The 22,733-nt window shown below is 46.6% G+C and overlaps 1 protein-coding gene across 2 annotated transcripts in view; it reads right to left on the reverse strand.

Annotated features, from left to right (window-relative positions):
• The window catches only part of GPR107 (G protein-coupled receptor 107), an 84,419-nt gene that overhangs the window by 20,811 nt on the left and 40,875 nt on the right, over positions 1-22,733 (reverse strand). Inside the window, exons 10-15 of one of the 2 annotated variants that reach the window (XM_026457160.2) lie at positions 19,605-19,680; positions 18,491-18,564; positions 17,969-18,086; positions 14,527-14,657; positions 11,289-11,332; positions 8,906-8,974 (exon numbers count right to left, since the gene is read on the reverse strand). In XM_026457160.2, coding sequence (XP_026312945.1) covers positions 8,906-8,974; positions 11,289-11,332; positions 14,527-14,657; positions 17,969-18,086; positions 18,491-18,564; positions 19,605-19,680 — 512 coding nt within the window. The remainder of the gene's footprint in view (positions 1-8,905; positions 8,975-11,288; positions 11,333-14,526; positions 14,658-17,968; positions 18,087-18,490; positions 18,565-19,604; positions 19,681-22,733) is intronic. The other variant, XM_026457161.2, reaches the window with a different exon arrangement.

The raw sequence follows: 22,733 nt of genomic DNA on the forward strand, positions 1-22,733 counted from the left end.
TGAGCAGTTGGCTACTTGCCATGACAGTGTTTGTATCATATAGGATTAGCCCAATACCAAATGTAGCATATACTGTGTCACGGCGGCTGCCACCTCTGGCAAGAATCCAGTAAGTAAAACTGGAACAAATGGGGACCTGGGGGCTGCCAGGGCGCCTGGGCTCTCCTGCAAGCAGCGCTGCCATATGCACAGGATGAGTCAGGACGCCGAGCAGGGGCTGAGCCCGCTCTGAGCAGGGTGAAACCAGCATGATGCAGTGAGCAGCCAGGCGGCAGGTTGCAGCCTGGGGTCCCACGCCTCCCTCCACTGTTCTTCCAAAGATTTCCCTGACTTAGGAACACCGACAGCCTGCTGCTCACCGGACTGTGGCAGGCTGGGTGTTGGGCTTCTGTGGGAGTGAAGGCTCACCAAGGCTGGGCGGGCATTTCTGACCTCACCATTAGGAGCAGCAAATATGGTGAAGAATGAGTGTGGGAAGAGAAACAGGGCCCCAGGTAGGAGGCCTGCCTTCCAGCCCTGCCCCATCCCAGCTTGGTGTGCCTGCCCTTGGCCTGCCGCCTCCGTCTCCAGGCATCGAACTCCTCATGTGTAGCAGAATTCCTTTGTAGCAATGGTTCTTAATGGGGGTGAACAACAGAATCACCCGAAGAGCTTTAAGTATAGGCCGCCCCCGCTCATCTTATGGAATCAGGCCAAGCTATGAACATTCTGAAACCTCTACAGGGGAGAGGGAAGGAGGGGATGGGGGTGGGGGAGGGTGTCATGTCCACCTGGTCGTGGGGGTCCTGTAAGGCTGACCTCCTGTCCTGTGGGTTCCTCTACCTCCAACTCACTCTCAGGAAAATGACCATGACACTCCATTCTGGTAAGTCCTTCTTACTGATGAGAACAGGACAAGTGCCCACTGAGGCAGGAAATACCACAGCCCCTGCAAGTGCCCAACAAGTCAATACTCTCCCTGACTCAGCAACAGAAGAGCAACGCCCCCTAGAGTGCACAGGAGGCACTGTCCCTGCCCTAGGTGGTCCCCTCTCCCCTCTAAGTGAAAGAGGAACTAAGAAGGCCGGCAAGGAGACAGATTATCCCCTCCTTCCCAGCTGACTTCCCAGGAGGATCCTGGAACTGTGACAAGGACAAAAACAACAGCACTGGTCATTGCCATCAACTGAGTCATCACCATGTGCCAGGGGCTGGGGTGGGCACCTCTCATGCTTCATCTCACAATGGCCTCTGTGGGGGAAGCAGGCCTGACACATTCAGGCCTGGAGAAGTTTAGTAAATGACCAAAGTCACCCAGCTTGTAAGTGGAGAAGCCAATATGCAAACTCAAGCCCACCTCCCTCCAAGGACCAAGCTCTTAACACCTACGCTTCATGCTAAGTGATAGGCAGTTCATAACCTTAAAGTCCACTAGTGACTTTAGGACGACACAGTTCAGGACAATTAGTTCAGGACGTGGCAGTCATGACTCAAAAGGCTGGGCAATGCCCAAGAGCAGGCAGTAATCCTTTCTAAGGAGTTTATACCATACGATTTATGGGACACACAGAAGCAAAGGCCCACAACAGCCACTTAAAGGGTGAAAAATTTCTAAAACAATCCTTCCCTGAGTGGAAGGACAGCCTCAGAGCCTAGAAACACCCCCACCTACTCTTCATCCTCATTGTCTGCTTCCTCTCTGCTGTGCTTCAGAGGGAATTTTGAGTCAAACACAAAAATTAAAGAAATAAAGATGACGGACAGCCCGGCTGGCGTTAAGAGTACCTCAGACTTACTCTGAGTCTCAACATTTCCACAATCTGCTTATGTCCTGGGCTCCATTCAGCTCGCTCAGCATGGGGGACAGAGGAGCGTCCCCCGTTTGTGGTCAGGCACAGGCCTGAAAGTCTGGCTGATCAGCTTCTCTCAGTCACCAGAAAGGCACCAAAGGACGCAGGCCATGGGCTGACCTGGGACCACACTGGCCTGAAATGTCCCTTCTGGGGAGGGCTTAGTTCACGAGCTGTCCTCTGGCCTCCACTAGGAAAAGATCCCACTAATCCCACTCAAAGACCATATCAGGAGCAAGTATGGGAAAGGCTGCGAGTGGCCAAGAACAACTACACAGAGAATGAAATTCTTTGATCTTCAAAATGTTGAGTCATGTGAAAATGAATCAAAAATGTATTTCTGGCTGGGCACGGTGGCTCACACCTGTAATCTCAGCACTGTGGGCGGATCACCTGAGGTCAGGAATTCAAGATCAGCCTGGCCAACATGGTGAAACCCCGTCTCTAATAAAAATACAAAAATTAGCCAGGCATGGTGGCACATGCCTGTAATCCCAGCTACTTGGGAGACTGAGGCAGAATTGCTTGAACCCAGGAGGCAAAGGTTGCAGTGAGCCGAGACCACATCATTGCACTCCAGCCTAGGCAACAAGAGCAGAAGTCTGTCTCAAAAAACAAAAAAACATTTGCAATATACATTTGAAGCAATGACCCAGGAGATAGGAAAAGTCATCAAACTGAATAGTTAAGGACTGTGCATATTATTGTAAACAAAATTATATCTTAAATGATAAATAAAAAGCATCAATGAAAGCAGCAGAAATAGCTCCTGAGAGCACTAAAGACCACACACAACACCGGGAAAGTTAGCTCTGATAAAGACCGCTGCTGCCAAGCCTGTTAGGTTTCCAGCTCCTATTTACCTTCGATTCTAGAACCACAGTGCGCCAAAGGCCCTGCGAGAGGGTGGTGTGCAGAGGGCCATGCTGATCTCAGACTCAGCTCCCGTCAGTCTCTCCTGTTTCTCTGCCAGTCGCAACCTGCAGCCGCAATGCTGTGAGCTATGCCAGTGAGACTTGGGACGCAACGCTGCAGCTGGGCTGAGGCGCACACTACCGCCCACCCCTCCTGTCCACTGCACACAATCACAGCAGCGAGTTAGGCAAGAATGAAGGTCAGACTTCCCAGTGCTTGATGACAAAGGCTGGTTAATAGCAGGCAGAACCTTCTCAGCAAGAGAATCTGACCTTCCCTAAATACTGCAGTCGTCAATTGAGAAGAGTTGGTGGTTCTCAACAATGTCTCAAGACACATGGAAAGCACATGCATGTTAACACCAGTAGGCAGAAGAACCAGGCCCAGGCAGGTCCAGGGAGGGTCTGCCACCTCAGACCACTAACCAGGTCCTCTGGGAGGCTGTGGGTCCCCTGAAGTACTAGATTCCTAACACTTTAAAGGCCTAAAAAAAGCCTGGCAATGTGTCCAAGACAAGACTGCCTCTCAGCCGGATGATATGAGAGGCCTCTGCTCTTGGGTACAGCTTAAATGAACTGAGAGTGGTACCACTGGTTAATGGATTATATCATAATGTTCATCAGAAGCTGTGACTCGGTTGATGGCATCACAGGAATAGAGTGCAATCTGCTAACGAAAAGTAATGACAAGAGGGTTTTGGTGATTAAAGAAATTTAAAATCACTGTATTAAACCAGCTTAATAAAAAACACACATTGGCCAGGCACAGTGGCTCATGCCTGTAATCCCAGCACTTTGAGAGTCCGAGGCAGGCAGATCACCTGAGCCTTCCAAGTAGCTGGGGTTACAGGTGTGCACCACTACGCCTGGCTAATTTTTTTTTTTTTGAGACGGAGTCTCACTCTGTTGCCCAGGCTGGAGTCCAGTGACGCAATCTCAGCTCACTGCAAGCTCCGCCTCCCAGGTTCACGCCATTCTCCTGCCTCAGCCTCTCGAGTAGCTGGAACTACAAGCGCTCACCACCACGCCCGGCTAATTTTGTGTATTTTTAGTAGAGACGGGGTTTCACCCTGTTAGCCAGGATAGTCTCAATCTCCTGGCCTCAAGCAATCCACCCACCTCGCCTTCCCGAAGTGCTGGGATTATAGGTGAGTGCCACCGTGCCTGGCCTATTTTTTTTTTAAAAGAAAACAAAAAAGAACAGAGCAGAACTGCTCTTTGAGGTTGATTCCAGTGGAAGTGATAGAAAAGAGAAAGCAAGAGAAAAAAAAAGCAGAAAAAGGGAAGAGGGTCTTTCCTGGGAATGAGTCCTTCCGGGTAAGTCTCACATCATAATGAGGCTGGTGTGTTCCTATCCAAATCACTGCAGAAGGGTAATAAGATGATTTAAATTAATCTAAAGAAGAGGTTATTAAATCTGGGATCCATGAATCTCATGATATTACATGGAAAATTTTATAGACATGGGAAAGTCGGTAGTATCTCTCACTAGATTCTCAAATAGGTCTATTATTCCCCAAAGGGATAAAAACCACCAATAGGAAAAGGAAAGCAAGGATGAAAAATAAGAATTAAATATATAAACATGAATTGCAGCCATGATACACGCAGTGATTATTTCTCTTCTTGTCTTCCCTAGTAGGTTTCTTGTTAGGTCTGTTTATATGAACACACCCAAATATAACAGAGTTCTTTGGCATAAGCTGCCCTGGGCTAACAGACATCTTAAATAACCACAAGAATCTGGCCAACTAAGTCTGGAATAAGCTCAATAGGCAAAGGAAGAGAAGAACCAGACAGACTCTCACTCAACTTCACATCCCCATGTCCATGAGAGACTCAACAAGCCTCATTTCTAACACAACAGTTCTCCATCTTTTGGTCTGAAGACCTTTTCACACTTTTAAAAATTCCCTAAGACCCCAAGATTTTTGTTAATATGATTACATCTACAAATATGGATCAGAAAGTAAAACAGGATGGGTCCAGTGGCTCACACCTGTAATCCCAGCCCTTTGGGAGACTGAGGCAGGAGGACAGCTAGAGGCCAGGAGTTCAAGATCAGCCTGGGCAATATAGTGAGACTCCATCTCCACGAAAAAAATTTTTTTAATTAGTGAGGCATGGTAGTGCATGCCTGTAATTCCGGCTACTTGGGAGGCTAAGATGAGAAGACCACATGAGCCTAGGAGTTCGAGGTTACAATGAACTATGATCACACCACTGCACTCCAGCCTGCATGACACAGGACCCTGTCTCTAAAATTTATATATATATATATATATATATATTTGAGATGGAGTCCTACTCCGTGGCCCAGGCTGGAGTGCAGTGGCACGATATCAATTCACTGCAACCTCCACCTCCCAGGTTTAAGCAATCTTTCTGCCTCAGCTTCCTGGGTAGCTGGGATTACAGGTGTGTGCTACCATGCCCAGCTAATTTTTGTAATTTTAGTAGAGACAGGGTTTTACCATGTTAGCCAGGCTGGTCTCGAACTCCTGACCTCAACTGATCCCTTTGCCTCTGCCTCCCAAAGGGCTGGGATTACAGGCATAAGCTACTTTGCCTGGCCCCAAAATAAAAAAAAAACCTCTTTTCTAAAAAAAGAAGAATGAGAAGAGTGGAATTATTTTTGTAATTCTCTTTAATGTCTAGCTTAATAAGATGCAGCTGGGTCCTCATATTTGATTCAATCAGCATTCAACTTGCTGTGAGGGAGTATTCGGTTAAAATATATGAAGAAAATCTGGCCCCATACAGATAGATATAGGCCTTTTCAGATTACTGTGAATAGTCTGTGATTCTACATTAAAGCCTGACAAGAGATTGCTTCTAAAGATGAGGGAGGTGGGGAATCTGAAATGTATCAATGAACTTTCCACACTCTTACATTAATAAACTCCCCTGGTCCATCTTGCACTTTCAGCAGAGCTTTTACCCCAGTGCATGACTGGAACATCCTGCACTGGCCAGGTGGAAGACACCGTTTCAGTGTGTTATGTAGATCTCCCAGATACAGAAACATTTTATTACAGAATTCCTAAAAAATCACATTGTTAATATCACCTCTGCTTACATCAGAAGTCTTATAAGAACTGGGAAACTGGCCGGGCATGGTGGCTCACACCTATAATCCCAGCACTTCGGGAGGCCAAGGTGAGCGGATCACTTGAGGTCAGAGTTTGAGACCAGCTTGGGCAACAAAGTGAGACCCTGTCTCTACAAAAAATACAAGAATTAGCCGGGAGTGGTGGCAAAGACCTGTAGTCCCACCTACTCCGGAGGCTGCAGTGGGAGGCTCACTCGAGCCCAGGAGGTCAAGGTTGCAGTGAGCTGAGATTGTGCCACTGCACTCCAGCCTGACTCAAGGGAAAAAAAAAAAAAAAAAAAAAAGAACTGGGAAACTGTCAGTAGTTAGGAAACTGTCAGGCTTACAGGGATAAATACAAGTTTTCCTTTATCACTAGCAACAAATACTGTTAGTTGTTTTTGTTGAGGAATATGTTCACTTTGTTCATTTTCAAGAAAATGTCCACCAAAAACCCAAGTCTGTGTCACCATAACAGTCATTCTTCCAGATAAAAGCAGCTTGGTCAGGCACAGTGGCTCATGCCTATAATCCCAGTACTCTGGGAGGCCTAGGCGGATGGATCACTTGAGCTCAGGAGTTTGAGACCAGCCTGGGCAATATGACAAAATCCTATCTCTACAAAAAATACAAAAATTAGCTGGGCATGGCAGCACACGCCTGTAGTCCCAGCTACTGTGAGGGCTAGGGTGAGAAGATCAGTTGAGCCCAGGAGGCTGAGACTGTGGCTGCAGTGAGCCAAGATTATATCACTGGACTCCAGCCTGGGCAATAGTGCAAGACCCTGTCTCAAATAAATAAATAAAAAACAACAACAAAAAATAAAATAAAAGCAGCTAGTTCAGGTTGCAATTCAGACAAGTGCACATGTGCTTTCCCTCAAGGCCACACCCATCACACTTCAGGTCCAGCAGCAGTGCTGTGTGCACCCCTCCCATGCTGTCTCACAGAACATTAAAAGGCAAGGGTTGAGATTTAATCACGTGAACAATTTTATTATATCAAGACCATTCTTAACTCATATGAGCCTTTTTTGCCCCCCGTGAGTAGGTGACAGTAAAGAATGCAGGGGCTACTAGTAGAGTCTGGTGCCACAGCCTGGAATCACGTGAGGGTGCCGGCAATTTTACCTATCATTGCTTTTCACCATCAGGCAATGTCAACAGTACAAGAGACTCATACCGTATGATTCTGAAAACAGTTTAGATCCTGAGGACCCCCTTGAGAACCGCTGCCCTAACAAATGCCTTGCATGGCCGCGGCTCCTTTCAGAGCATGGCGGCACCTCGGAACGAAGCCATTCCTCCCTCAACTCTGCAGCCAGCCAATCGGGATTATTTAAATACTTCTGAGGCTCACATGAAAGCTAAGGCTCTTCAGAATATATCTTCTGACTTTTTCTCAGAAACACAAGGCCAAAAAAAGGATGGTCAGCAGCAGAGACTATTAATTAAATTTACAGTGTGTATCTCGACACCAGTCCTATAAGGTAATGACACTGGAGAAAGAGAAGGCAATGGGAATGCGGGCTCAAGGGCAGTCAGAGCCAGTAAATCTTGGCAGGCAAGACAGAGTGGAGCCAGCGCTAGGTGTGTCTGTGCGAGACTCAATTAAGCTCCCTCTCAGAGGATGCAGTACAGCTGTGAGTCTCGGTGACCAAGGACCTGAGAGAAGCCACAGCGTGTGACAGGAGAGACAAAGACATAGCTAAAGGACAGTGGGCAGCTTCGGCCTCAATGCTTTCCTTTAGATTTCCCTCAGGTTTGGTCAAAAGGAATCCAGAGACAAAGAAATAAAAGCCAAAAAAACACTCTCTGAAAGCTATATTCACCCCAAATGCAGGATGAAAAACTACAAATAGCATTTCTCTCACTTGCAATTACTGGGCCTGGACTGCATCTAAACTAAAAATGAGATTCTTTGCCATAGTGGCTTTTGTTGTTTTGAGATAGGGTCTGGCTCTGTTGCCCAAGCTGGAGTGCAGTGGTACAATCTCAGCTCACTGTAGCCTTGATCTCCTGGGCTCAAGTGATCTTCTCACCTCACTCTCCCAAGTAGCTGGGACTACAGGTGTGTGCCATCAAGTCTGGCTAATTTTTGTATTTTTTTGTAGAGGTGGGGTTTTGCCATGTTGCCCAGGCTGGTCTGCCATAGTTTTTTGTATGGTTTTTGGTAGAGACGGGATGTTACTATGTCACCCAGGCTGGTTTCAAACTCCTGGCCTCAAGCAATCCTCCTGCCTCGGCCTCCCAAAGTGCTAGGATTACAGGCATGAGCCACCATGCCTGGTCTAAAAATGAGATTCTTAAGCCCAAAGTGACCAGATGAAGTGGCTCATACCTGTAATGACAGCATTTTGGGAGGCCCCATGAGGCAGGAGGATGGCTTGAGGTTAGGAGTTCAAGACCAGCCTGGGCAACACAGTGAGCCCTCATCTCTACAAAAACTTTAAATTAAAAAAAATAAAAGCCCAAGTTACTGTCAAGGCCATGAAATGAGTCACCGGAATAATGAGCCTGAGAACAGGAAACAGAATGTCAGGCTCTATCCAGCAAAGCTTCCAAATCTAATAGGAGACATTATTGTCCATGGCCTTTGTGCTCCCAGTCGCCTCCAGATCTCAGGAGAAGTGAACCATGGGGGCACAGAGGCCGATGGGGGCACAGAGGCCGATGGGGCCACAGATCTCAGAACCAGCGACTAGCAGCGTGCTCACTCCCGCTTTCCTGCAAGCTCCATAGCACATAGCTGCCCTGCAGTCACACCCGAGGTCGGCTCCAGCACAGAAGGCCATTCTGGAGACCTCTCAGCAGGGGAGGCTCCAGCTGGGAACATGGCTGCTCTGGCTCTGGCAGTGTCGCAAGCGTAACCATTTTTAAGGGTACGGAGTGATGCCCAAAAGCATTTCACAGCCTCAATCAATTCAGGGAAAAGACCATGAACCAAAATGACAATCTCGTTCTAATCTGCTCTGTCCCTCTTTCAGAGGATTTGTGATATTTGCTGATGAGAAATGGGTGCTTCCTTAGCAGATGTCTTCCTAAGAATGGGGAATGTGAACCCTGGTTTACCTATGCGACTTCTATGCGACTTCCTGCTCTTAGATTTCGCTCTCTGCTGAAGAGGTCCCATGCTGTCACCTGGTGGAAAAAATGAGAAACTGCCTTGTGTGCTCAGGCCATGACAAAAGCATTCCTGTTAAAGGAAGTTACCCTTTACTACAGATGCTGGGGGACAATGCTGACCCTGCGCTGCCTCACCTACTGTGCCATCTACTCCAGACAGAGCACCTTACTAAGATCCTCAGCTACCAACCAACCTCAGGTGGAATAAATTGTCCCAGCGGCAGTCACCACAGCCACCCCACACTTGCTAAAGCGAGATGGAGGACTGAAGAGTCAGGAGGACAAAGCAGGGGCCGGGGAGGACGCGAAGAAGGGAGGATTTCATCAAGGGGCAGGATTGAGCAAGGAGAAACACACAGGTAAGCCTCGCCAACAAAAAACACTGCCCTTGGGATTTTTACACATTTTTAGCCAAACAGCCGGAAGAACCAATGAGAAATACAGAAGTTTACAAGATAATAAAGTTAAATGGTTTCATCGCGATATATTAAAATAAGAAAAAGCCTACCTGTTCACCAAGTTACAAATACAATAAAACTATCTTCTTATATAACATGGATAAAAGAAAAATAAGGACAAGAATATCCCCAAACAGGCTGGGCATGGTGGTTCACACCTGTAATCCCAGCACTTTGGGAGGCCGAGGCAAGGTGGATCTCTTGAGGTCAGGAGCTCGAGACCAGCCTGGCCAATGTGGTGAAACCCCATCTGTACTAAAAACACAAAAATTAGCCGAGTGTGGTAGCAGGCACCTATAATCCCAGCTACTTGGGAGGCTGAGGAAGGAGAATCGCTTGAACCCAGAAGGCAGAGGCTCCAGTGAGCAGAGATCGCACCATTGCACTCCAGCCTGGGCAACAAGAGCAAAATTCCATCTCAAAGAAAAAAAAAAAAAAAAACAAAAAGAATATCCCCAGTTATTCCCAGAGGTGGATTTGTACTTTCTACCTTGGGTTCTTCTACTGATGGCAGGGTGCTTTACTGGGCTCCAAGAAAGGCTATGTAGCCAGGCTAGAAGCAAAAGCTCTGTGACTCCTGCTTAAACCCACTGAAAAGAACCTATCACAAGAGGATACTCCAGAGGTAAAAGAAGGGAACCTGGTATCTTTGAGGGAAAAAAATGAGAAATTAGAGAAGGGCTATTCCCAGGACTAGAAAGAAAACAAAACAAAGGCTGGTGCAGGTCATAGAAGCTGAGTGGGCCTTACTGGCCTCTGAGCACTGACCAAGGCTCCTAGCCTGGGTGAGACTTGCACACAGGCTTCCCAGGAGCAAAAGTTACTTGAGCCTGGACAGCAGGAATGCCGTACTATCTGTTCCAGGCCCAAACTGGCGAGATCCTCCAGAAAATTGTGCCCTAAATAACAACCTAGGGCTGACCCTGGCTTGAAGCCTCAAAGTCATGTTTAATTCAACTTAAATAAATAATGTGTTATTAGTTGTATACCAGATTGATGAAATAAGATTTACAGCTACTACGCATTTTCCAAATTTTCTAAAATGAAGCTACATTGGCTTTATAATCAGAAATAGGGTCAGCAACAAAATTTTATTAATAACAAAAACCTATTTACTATTCATAACCTGCCTTAAAGAATGTTAATATCCACACTGAGTGTATGATACCATGGATCCAGAGACCGTTCTGAGCTTTCAGAGAGACCGCAGTGCTCCTTAAACCCTTGTGGTCTGAAATTCCCACTTGTGCCATGGCAGCCTGTGGTCATGAACATTATTCAAATAAGCCCAGAACCACACAAAACATTTTCTTTGCAGCTTCTCTTCTGATTTAGGAGGCATAACTGGAAAATCAAGGAGATGTAAAAGGGCTATAAAGGGCACAACCATGTCAATATCAGGTAGTTTTCAAGGTTCCTTCTGTCATCAGAGTCTCGCTTTAAATGAATACCGACACATCTATTTTGAAAGTGTGTTAAATCAGCAGGCAGGGCTGCTTTACACATAGCCATCTCCAATCCATTATCCCTCCTGTTCTCACAGTGAAGTGTTATCTGGCCCTTCCAAGACAAGATTTTCTCTCCCTGACTCAGTTTTGAGAAGGTGAAAATCACAATCATGAGTGGAAATGAAATGAATCATCTTAATAAGCAGCAGTCACCCCCAACCTCCTCCTTATACAACTGACTCAACACCTCCTTCTTCAAACCACCCCTGGCTGCTCTCACGAAGTGGGCCCCAGGCCTCCCCTAGCTCGCCTCCCAGGAAGACAGCATCTAGAGGCCACAGGCTGTCTCCACGCCTCTGCAGTGCCCCAGCACGTGGGTTGAGAGCAAGCTGAGCAACACAAAATGAGCACGAGGGAACTTGCCTTTTCCATCTGTTGCTGATGCTTCTTGTAAATGTCTGATTGACCTAAAAATAAACATTTAGAGAACAAAAAGTTAGCTGGCAAATCTGCACTCCTCTCTATTTGCAGCTCTAGTAACTTGAGACTGAATTCCTCAATTATATGCTGAAAGGTTGGACTAGATCACTTTAGAGCACTCTTCCTAAAATAGGGTATGGTTGATAAACAACATGCCTGAGGTAAAGTCGCCCTCTGCTGGCCAAATCTGTGGCAGTAAGTCTAGCAGGGACCAGAGTGTGAAGAAAAAACAAAACTCCATCATTTAATGCTCCTGTTAATCTCTTACTCCCACAACCACCCCCCACCCAACACTCCCATGACAATGGAGCATCACTGAACTCACCTGCCACCAGGAGAGAATAAACCCAAGAAGAAAGTCACCAGCTGACTTCTAGAGTCTAGGTCTAGGAGCTGTGAACATACAGCTCCATACAAACTCATTGAGTGGAGATTTTTAACATTGCTGGAAAATGCCAGCCTCCAGGGACACCGTTTCGGGCTGTGATGTGCTGATAACTAATGACCATCATTACGGTTCAGGCAGAGGAACATTAACATTATTACAGAAGCCGCAGGTGAGAGGTGGAGGCACCATGAAAAGCCACCAACGGAGAGACTACCCTGAGGGCTAAGCAGGGCACAGGCAGACAGGCTGTGTGAGGGAAGGCAGCTGGGGTCTGACACTGTCACTCACTCTTGTCAGCAAATCAATTACTCTTGAAATCCTCCGTAATTTGCACACCTGTGAGAGGAGCTATCTGCTTGAGAACTGAATGGACCACCACACGAAAGCTAACCAGTACACTGCTGGCCCTGAAGCAATGCTGGCTGAATCGGGATGTTTACAAGTATTATTATTATTAATTAATTAATTTATTTATTTATTTTGAGACACAGTCTTGCTCTGTTGCCAGGCTGAGGTGCAGTGGCATGATCTTGGCTCACTGTAACCTCAGCCTCCTGGGTTCAAGTGATTCTCCTGCCTCAGTCTCCAGAGTAGTCGGGACTACAGGCGCACGCCACCATCCCCAGCTAATTTTTGTATTTTTAGTTGAGACGGGGTTTCACCATGTTGGCCAGGATGGTCTTGATCTCTTGACCTCATGATCCGCCTGGCCTAAAAAATATTACTAATCTTGAATCATCTCTCCAGTACTTACTTTTTTTCATTTCACAGTAATTTTTAGGATATTTACCTTAAGGAATTTTGCCATTTGGAATCTGCTCATTAGTGTTGTAATTAACAAGGGGCAGGAAATGGCTGCTTACACCTCGACAGCTTGTTGGGGTTCCTTACATTTGACTGTTCTGATAGTGGCATGTGTAAAAAGCAGGGCGTTGGCTGGGCGCGGTGGCTCACGCCTATAATCCCAGCACTTTGGGAGAGGTAGGCAGGCGGATCACGAGGTCAGGCAATCAAGACCATCCTGGCTAACACAGTGAAACCCTGTCTCTACTTAAAAAAATACAAAAAATTAGCCGGGCGTGGCGGCGGGCTCCTGCAGTCCCAGCTACTCAGGAGGCTGAGGCAGCAGAATGGTGTGATCCCGGGAGGTGGAGCTTTCAGTGAGCCAAAATCGTACCACTGCACTCCAGCCTGGGTAACAGAGCAAGACTCTGTCTCAAAAAAAAAAAAGTAGGGCATGAACCTCTGTTCCCTAATGAGGCGCTCTTTTCGATCTGGAAACAATGCTGGACATCCTATGTTATAGATACCCGAGTGACTAATTCCTCTGCAGGACTGCAGGAGGCTGCAGTGAGAAGGAAGAGTCATTCATACTCCACCGGATGCGGTGGCTCATTCCTGTAATCCCAGCACTTTGGAAGGCTGGGGTGGGAAGATCACTTGAACCCGGGAGTTTGAGACCAGCCTGGGCAACATAGCAAAACCCTGTCTCCAAAAAATTGGCTGGGTATGGTAGTGTGTGCCTGTGGTCCCAGCTACCCAGGAGGCTGAGGTAGGAGCATCATTCATTCTCTCTTCTATGCTGGTAGCTGTCTGGTGAACTGATACTAGATCATGTGTGATGTATGAGGGAATTAGGGTGAAGAGTGAATCTAACTGGCTGGAATGAGAAGTATTCTCCACTGGCACCACGTTATAAATAATGAGAGTAACTGACAAACCCCTGGATCCTCAAAAATATTAATTTATTGGATGGGGCACTGCAATAAGCAGCACCTCAGCCAGGTGTGGTGGCTCACGCCTGTAGTCCCAGCACTTTGGGAGGGCAAGGCAGGTAGATCACCTGAGGTCAGGAGTTTGAGACCAGCCTGGCCAAAATGGCGAAACCCTGTCTCTACTAAAAATACAAAAAAAAATTAGCCGGGCATGGTGGCACGCACCTGTAATTCCACTACTCAGGAGGCTGAGGCAGGAGAATCATTTGAACCTGGGAGGCAGAGGTTGCAGTGGGCTGAGATTGAGCCATTGCACTCCAGCCTGGGCAACAAGAGCGAAACTCCATCTCGGGTTTAAAAAAAAAAAAAAAAAGAAGAAGCACTTCACTTCTAATTGAAGGCAGGGGTAAATCTATTTTAAAATTTATTTCAAAAGAATTGCATTCCAATAGCCATGGAAGCAGATCACCAAAGGTGAAGTGTTTTATTGCTGCTAGTCTTCTGAATTTCCACCACTTTGCATGTGATTTAATAAGGATATTTTCTCATCAACCACTGACTTGACACTAACACTTCTTTATACAGACCCAAAGCACAATCTATGCATCTAAACACTGCCATTTCCAGGAATGGAGCAATCCATTCTGAAAATATCAAAAATGGTTGTGTGCTGAGAACTATCACTAGTTTTATGTTAATGAACTTCTTCATTTTCCACCTAAGTTGGCAAGAACTGGCTGTTTATGGGATTTCGCCAACTCCCTATCACCACCACAAATTCAGGCTGCTACTTTAAGTTACTACCAAGTTCTCATTTCCCAATTCCTCTCTATTGTCTTAGAACTCTGTTAAAAGCCAGCTCATGGTGATGGATTAGCTCTACCAGAATCCCCTGAGTAACTGGAAAAAGACACAGGGTTCTGCCCCTGGAGGCTGATTCAGGTCAGTCTGGGACTCAGAAAGCTGTACTTTTAAACACACATCCCATGTGACTGAGATCAATTTGGGAATGGCCAGTTCAGCTGTCGGGTTTGACAGCCAAGCTTTCATGTGGCCTCCCTCCCTGTGAGCTACTCACCACACCACTGGGAAGAGGATGGCACCACAACACAGCAGGTCGACCAGAAAGAGAGAGTCCTTCCACAAGCCATATTCAGTCGTGCCCTCCTCGGTGGACTCTATGATGATGTAGGCTACATTTGCCAGGACCTACAGACATGAGAATTTGCTGAGGTCCCAAAGCATGGGTGCAGCACTGTTACGACGCTAGCAGCCCCAATGAGGGGTGTACACCTTGGCCTCTAGACCCGCAATGTGCAACCACAGCATTCTTTCCGGTCCCACATGCTCTTCCAGAACTCTGCCACTCTGCTATCAAGGAGAGTCTCTATGCCATCCCCCTGAATCTGGACAGGCCTGTAATTGCTCTAATACAGTAAGATGGAAGGCTGCTGTGAGATTTCCAAGGTAGGTAAAGCTTCCACCCAGCTCTCTTGGGACCTTTGGAGCCCTAAGCCTTCTTGTAAGAAGTTTGGCTACCCTGAAACTACCCTGCTGTACAGACCATGCAGAGACGGAAAGACCCCCCAGGAGCCCCAGCTGTCCCAGTCCCCACCTGAGCAAGCTTTTCAGCCCAGAAGACAGATGCGAGTGGAGACTTCAAGACGCTCCCAGTCATGGTGTGACTATGACCACAAGACCCAAGCCAGACCCACCCAGCTAGCCACTCTTGAATCCTAACCCACAGAAACTGAGAGAGAGAATGAAGGGTTACTGTTGTTTTAAGTTGCTGGGTTTCGGGGTGATTTGTTACGCAGCAGTAGATAACAGGGACTTTGCTTTTCAGGTACCCCTAACCCAGTGGAGTCACTCAGGTGCTGGACTGCTGGACAGGTGGCACTTAACACCCTATTTAGCCACAATGCCCACACTCTTCAGGCCCTGGTGCTCAGTGACAATAACTCATCTAAGTGCCAGACAATGGAACTGTGTTTTCAGAGACCAGAGCGGTGAGAACAGCTGATTCCAGCCCCACAGCTGAGTGGCCACACTGCTGCTCATGGGATCATTCAAGTCCAGGTCCTCCCCACACAGGACATGGCAAGTGCTTCCACTGAGGTTCACCAGTGTCTGCACACTGCTTCTCCCTCCAAAGGTAAGGCTTTGCCTCATATACTCAGGCCCGTTATTAGGCTCTTAGCATAAGTCTTTATAAAAAGTCCTTCCGCTGGCTAAACTGAGATGCCGCAGAGCATAAGGGAAATTTACCACTTATAATACATCCTTTTGAAGATTACCACTGGGAATGGATGCAGAGATGATCATCCCACCTGTATACCCTATGAGAAGTCCCTGGTCCCAAATACTCTGACTGACTTGCTGTAAAGGTAATCCTCCACACTTTGCATGTAAAATCTGTAGTACTATTATTCAGCAAGTCTCTAAGTGTAATTTCTCTTTCTATACAGGACTTAGAAATCAAATTACCTAAAACTTCATTTAATACTAACGCAAAAAATATCTGAAATTTCAGCATCTCGATTGATACCCAGCTTCTGGGTTCTTCCCTGTCCCACGTTGCTCGTGAAGCCCTGTCTATCCAAAACATTAGCATCTGTGGCTCTATCTAAAAAGACAAAGTAGGGCTGGGTGTGGTGGCTCATACCCGTAATCCCAGAACTTTGGGGAGCCAAGGCAGAAGGACTGCTTGAGCCCAGGAGTTTGACACCAGCCTGGGCAAAACAGTGAGACCATGCATCTACTAAAAAAAAAAAAAAAAAAATTTAAAAATTAGTCAGGCGTGATGGTGCGCACCTGTGGTCCCAGCTACTCGGGAGACTGAGGCAGGAGGATTGCCTGAGCCCAGGAGTTCAAGGCTGCAGTGAGCCATGATCACCACTGCACTCCAGCCTGGGCGACAGAGTGAGACACTGTCTAAAAATAAAAAGACAAAGTAGAAAACAAAGGCTTTCACATCTTACATTCAAAATTCCATTTTGTCCTTAATTCACACACTACATGAGAGACAGAATGTTCCCAATGTTGAACAATGTGCCAAGAGTGTTCTTAAAACACCATTTTGCATGGACATCATCTACTCCTTACTTAGAAACTTTCTGTCACTGCCCATGGCCAAAAAGTTTTAACTTTTCAGGCTGACATTCAAGGCCCCTCCCAGACTAGTTCCATTGTCTAAATACTCATAACTTTCTTAATTTGTTAAATGTCCTTATTTTCTCAGAGTGGTATTCCATGGAACTGTGTGTGTCTGTCTTTCAGGGAAGCCCAGGACTGGCTTCCTGGAAGGCTGTGCCCCACAACAGCACAGTTCAGGCTGGTGGGGGGAGACTCTAGAGGGATGAGGGAATCTACTAAAGGGAAGGGGAGCACGCAGCCAGGTGACAATGCAGGCTCCGTCATTCACAACTCCAAGACCTCACCAGGCTGTAGGACTCAGTCTGGCTAAAGAAGTGGCCCTGGTGGCTCAACAGCTGAAAGACCGGCACAGTCCCTCAGCACGTTTTGCTCAGCAGGCAGCAGGGTCATGTGTATCTACTGCTATGCCACTGCCTCTGTCACATCCCTTTCTTTCAACACTCAGGCCAGCCCCATCTCTGTCACAAAGCCCTCCTTGATCCTTCCAACTTGAGTACTTACTCTCTCCTTGGGAACCCACAGCAACTCGCCTGTCCCATTCATTAGATGTCAACACACGTTCCTCATTATTGAACGTGAGGGTGGATGAGGTCTGTCAGAACTCGGAGAGGAGCTTTGCTGCAAACTCTGCCAGAGTTGGGAGGGCTGATCTGGGTGCCTCAGGAGTTGTCCCCTTCTACCCCCAAACTTCCACATTTACTTTGTGCTCCAAAATGTGAGAACAGCTGACGGGGACAACTCTGTCAAGCAGATGCTGTCTGGGCAAGCACAGCAGGGTAGTTGTGCGTTCCTGCTAAAACCTCTGTTCATTGTAAGTTCTTTACATCCAAGTTCTGCTTCCAGTAAGAGAAGGCTCCTCCCCCAGTAGACTCATAGCCTTGTAAGGCTGGCCTCAGTCCTCAGCCCCAAACATGGTAAGGATTTAGGAAATGTTTGCCCCTCATGTCTACTACCATATTCTACCTGTGGAAACTGACTGGTGTAGTTCACGGTTTTAAAATACTTTATTAATAAAATCACTACATCTCTGAGCTTCCTCGCCAACAGCACCATTTAGTTATGAAGCAAATGATGCAGAAGAGAAAACAGTACTGTGTGTTACTGTGTGTCTCCCTACACTGTCAGCAGCTCTCTACTCAAAATCTAGGTGCCCAAAGGCCAGTGGCTGACTGATGGCCAAGCATCTCCCAGTGCAATGACCTGAAGTCTATTCAGGATTCAGAAAGAGAATCCCAGTCTTCAACCTCCACTAACAGAAGCTGGGGTTTCAGGGTGAGCTGACTCCCTCTTGCCATACAGGCTTGGAGCTGAGCCCTGCTAAGTGCCAAGAGAGAAAATGACAAACAGGATGAAGGTTCCTTTACCTGGAGTGGGATGACAATCATGAAGATCTTTTTGTCTTTATCAGAAAGGATGTGCTTAATGAAAGCCCAGCCAGTGCCAATGAGTGCAATGGTGATGAAGAGTAGCGCCCCTTTCAAACTGGAAGAGAAAACAAGGAACAGACACCAGCAGGTCTCTTTAGACTCTCACTGCCAGTTAGATTGCATAGCTCATTCTGAGTTCACAAGCTTATTACAAAAGACGGGCAGCCAAATTTAGGAAATACATCATACATGAGCACCACTTCCTTCAGGGCACACAAAGTTAGCTCTGCACTCCACAGCCTGAACAGCCAATGGCCACAGGGAGGCAGGAGCATGCCGCTAAGCCTGAGTTCCCAAGTCTGGACAGCCACCCATGAGCTACACTCCTCTAGTATGGCAGAGGCCCAGATAGGCTGCCACGGGAGGGCAGGGCTGGTTAACTTGGGGCAGGTTGTTACCCACTCCCACTTGTCTTGTATGTCATTTCATGGTGTATTTCACATGGACCTGCATACTTACAGGTGAGTTATGTAGTACACAACAGCCCAGCCTTCGATAGGGAAGCCCTGGGAGGAGATGTAGTGGTAGTCAATCTGAAATCAAACAACTGCATTTCAGAATCACTCTTTATCTACATGGCTCCACAAAGAATCTTTTAACTTGGACCCAGATGGGAAATTATCCAAATCATTATCATTTTGTAACGCTGTCACGGGATATATTATTGCCTTTTCGCACTTTCAAGTATAGCAAAGAGTACATGTCTAGAGACTTGTCACCCTTGCAAGTGTGCTCCATGGGCACTTGGAGGCCCACAGACAGGAGAAGTTGTGATCTTACCCCCTTGGGCAGGTTCATTTTAATTTGCATAAGTTCCAAATACTCAAAGCTGAAGCTCAATTCTCATGCCTCCAGCTTTATAGCATCAATTTTCTCTCAGATAAATATGCTAATACTGAATTGAACTTCATATCACATAGGAACATGAGGGAATATTTGGAAACATAAAAAAGTCGTGGAGGCCGGGCACAGTGGCTCACACCTGTAATCCCAGCACTTTGGGAGACCGAGGCGGGCGGATCACAGGGTCAGGAGATCAAGACCATCCTGGCAAACACAGTGAAACCCTGTCTCTACTAAAAATACAAAAAAATTAGCCGGGCGTGCTGGCAGGCTCCTGTAGTCCCAGCTACTCAGGAGGCTGAGGCAGGAGAATGGCATGAACCCAGGGGGCGGAGCTTGAGTGAGCACAGATCGCCACTGCACTCCAGCCTGGCCGACAGAGAGAGACCCCGTCTCAAAAAAAAAAAAAGTCACGGAAACAAGTCAGCAGGTGGCACTCTCATCTCTAGAAATGGTAAAAACAAAACAAAAAACAAAGAAATGAAAATAATAAGTGTTCTAGACAAATCGTAGGTCTGTAAGCAGCATGAGAAGATGTCTGAAGTCTAACATGAGGGGAGGTGATAATCATTTACCTGCATGGCCAGGCCCTCCCAGACAAAAGGAGGCTTTATGTGAAATATATTCTCTGTTTCCCACCCATCTATCCCCTTTCTTCAAATTTTTTTTGCCTGCTCACACAGGCATTATATGTAATTTCATGAATGATCCCCAAAATGCTAATACATACTGCGTGGAACACCAAGGAAAGAGACTTGGTGAAAGGAAGGGCCGCCATCAGCCAGTGGATTTTAAATACATCATTCCTATAAAAACAGAGAGAAAAGAATTAAAGGACGATTCCATTCTCCCAAAGGACAGTCAAAGCTCTAGACATCAGCTATATTTATAGGGAGACAGGAAATATAATCTGTGCAAACCACAAACATGAAACTTTTTTTTTTTTTGAGACAGGGTCTTATTCTGTCGCCCAGGCTAGAGGACAGTGGTGTCATCACAGCTCACTGCAGCCTCGAACTTGGGCTCAAGCAATCAAGCAGCTCTCGGGAAGCCGAGGTGGGAGGATGGCTTTAGGTGTATGCCACCATGCCCAACTAATTTGTTTTGTATTTTTTATACAGAAAGGGTTTTGCTAAGTTTTCCAGGCTGGTCTTGAACCCCTGGCCAAGCAATCCACCCACCTCAGCCTCTCAAAGTGTTGATATTACAGGCATGAGCCACTGTACCCAGCAAAAACTTTTTTTTTTTAAGACAGAGTATTGCTCTGTCACCCAGGCTGGAGTGCAGTGGCATGAACTTGGCTCACTGCAAACTCCAACTCCCGGGATCAAGTGATGCCCCCCACCGCCTCAACCTCCTGAATAGCCGGGATTACAGGTGTGCACCACGATATCCAGCTAATTTTTGTATTTTTAGTAGAGACAGGGTTTCACCACATTAGCCAGGCTGATCTTGAACTCCTGACCTCAAGTAATCTACCTGCCTCAGCCTCCCAAAGTGCTGGGATTACAGGGGTGAGCCACTGCGCCCGGCCACTTTTTTTATAAAGTACTTTTTACTGGTAAAAAAGGCCTTGAATGGAGTCCTAAAGTAATCTCTAATACACAATTTAATGTTGTGAATGAACCTGAAAGTTATGCACTAAAGCCAGATATGATGGATTCCAACTCTTGAGTAAATGGAAATCTAACACAGGCTGCCAGCTTGTTCCCGGAAACCACCCTGGGAAAGCCAGAGGCAAGAATGAGGTAGATGGACCTGAGAAAATAGCACAGAACTCCCAGGAAAGCAGAAAGCGATTACAAACAGCTGTAGGGGAAGTCTGTAGCCCAGAGTAGGGGGGCTGGGAGCCAGCAGCAGGGATGTGTGAGGGGAAAGTGCCGGGGTTGTGCCCATTTCTCTCTCCTTCATGGCTGGTGTCTGCAAATACCCCAGGCCAATGAGACAAAGCACGCATGCCCAGGCCCACCCTGTCACAGATACTAGAGTCCACCTTTGGGCTGCTGGGCATTAAATTCCTCTACTCCTTCCCACTTCCCCTTAGGAACTAACCTCATAGAACACATTAAGACTATTATGACGCCGGGTTCAGTGGCTCAACCCTGTAATCCTGGCACTTAGGGAAACTGAAGTGGGAAGATTACTTGAGCTCAGGAGTTTGGGATTAGCCTGGGCAAGATGATGAAACTCTGTCACTACCAAAAATACAAAAAGTTAGCTGGGTGTGGCGGTGCACACCTGTAGTCCCAGCTACTTGGGACGCTGAGGTGGGAGGATCACTTGAGCCCAGGAGGCAAAGGCTGCAGTGAGCCGTGACTGTGCCACTGCTCTGCAGACTGGGTGACAGAGCGAGCCCCTGTCTCAAAACAAACAGTCTCAAAACAAACAAAAATTAAGCCAGGAGTGGTGGTGTGTCCCTATAGTTTCAGCTATTCGGGAGGCTGAGGTGGAAGGATCACTTGAGCTCAGGAGTTTGAGGCTGCAGTATTCCTTGATTACACCACTGCTCCAGCCTGGACAACATAGTGAGACCCTGTCTCAAAAAAAAAAGCAAAGAATACAGGCAGCCACAAGAGGGGAAACTGAAATGGCTAATGAGTCCCTAAAATGATAATCCACATTGCCAATATTCTGAGAAATGCAAAATAAAATACGATACCAGTTTACAACTATCAGATTGGTAAAAATTAAGATGTCTATATTGGTGAGAATGTGGAGAAACAGCAAACCTTATTATGTATGCACCACTAGTAGATGTATAAACCTATATGCCACACTGGAAGGCAATCTGGACCTTAATGAAATTAACTGATGGCTGGGTGCAGTGGCTCACGCCTGTAGTCCCAGCACTTCAAGAGGCAGAGGGAGGAGGATCTCTTGAGGCCAGGAGTTCAAGACCAGCTTGGCCAACATGGTGAAAACCGGCCTCTACTAAAAATACAAAAATTAGCCTGGCATGGTGGTGCATGCCTGTAGTCCCAGCTACTCAGGAGGGTGAGGCAGGAGAATCACTTGCACTCAGGAGGCAGAGGTTGCAGTGAGCCAAGATGGTGCCACTGCACTCCAGCTTGGGTGACAGAGTAAGACTGAGAAAGAAAGAAAAGAAAGAAAAGAAAAGAAAAGAAAAGAAAAGAAAAGAAAAGAAAAGAAAAGAAAAGAAAAGAAAAGAAAAAAAGAAAGAAAGAAAGAAAGAAAGAAAGAAAGAAAATAAAAGAAATTAACTACCCATGGCACAGTGTGCTTCCTTCTGGGACTGCAGCTCGGAGGCTGCAGAGATCCACAGGGGATCTTCGGAGGTTCATGCCAGCACTGGCTGGGGTAGCAGTCCAGGCATGTGTCCATCACTAAAGGACCAAAGCAGTCAAACGTGAGGACACAGAGCATCGGATGCCGTGGAGTAGGTAAAAATCAATGAATGAGACGCACACTCAGTCACATGGCTAGATCGTAGAAAGGATACTACTGAGTAAAAAATGTACAACAATGTCGAGAGATATTTTATGTAAATATAAATGTATTTTATGTATTTACAATACATTTACATAAATACATTACATATACACAAATGTATTTATGTAAATATAAATGTAGTTTACATTTATGTAAATATAAATGCATTTAACATTTATGTAAATATAAATGCATTTAACATTTATGCAAAATAAACGCAACACCAATAATATAAGAATATAGAACTATCCAAAAATGAGGCCAGGCGCAGTGGCTCACGCCTGTAATCCCAGCACTTTGGGAGGCGGATCACCTGAGGTCAGGAGTTCTAGACCAGCCTGGCCAAGATGGCGAAACCCCGGCTCTACTAAAAATACAAAAATTAGCCAGGCGTAGTGGCATGCACCTG

This window comes from Piliocolobus tephrosceles, chromosome 14, assembly GCF_002776525.5.
Source record: "Piliocolobus tephrosceles isolate RC106 chromosome 14, ASM277652v3, whole genome shotgun sequence".
NCBI lineage: Eukaryota > Metazoa > Chordata > Mammalia > Primates > Cercopithecidae > Piliocolobus > Piliocolobus tephrosceles.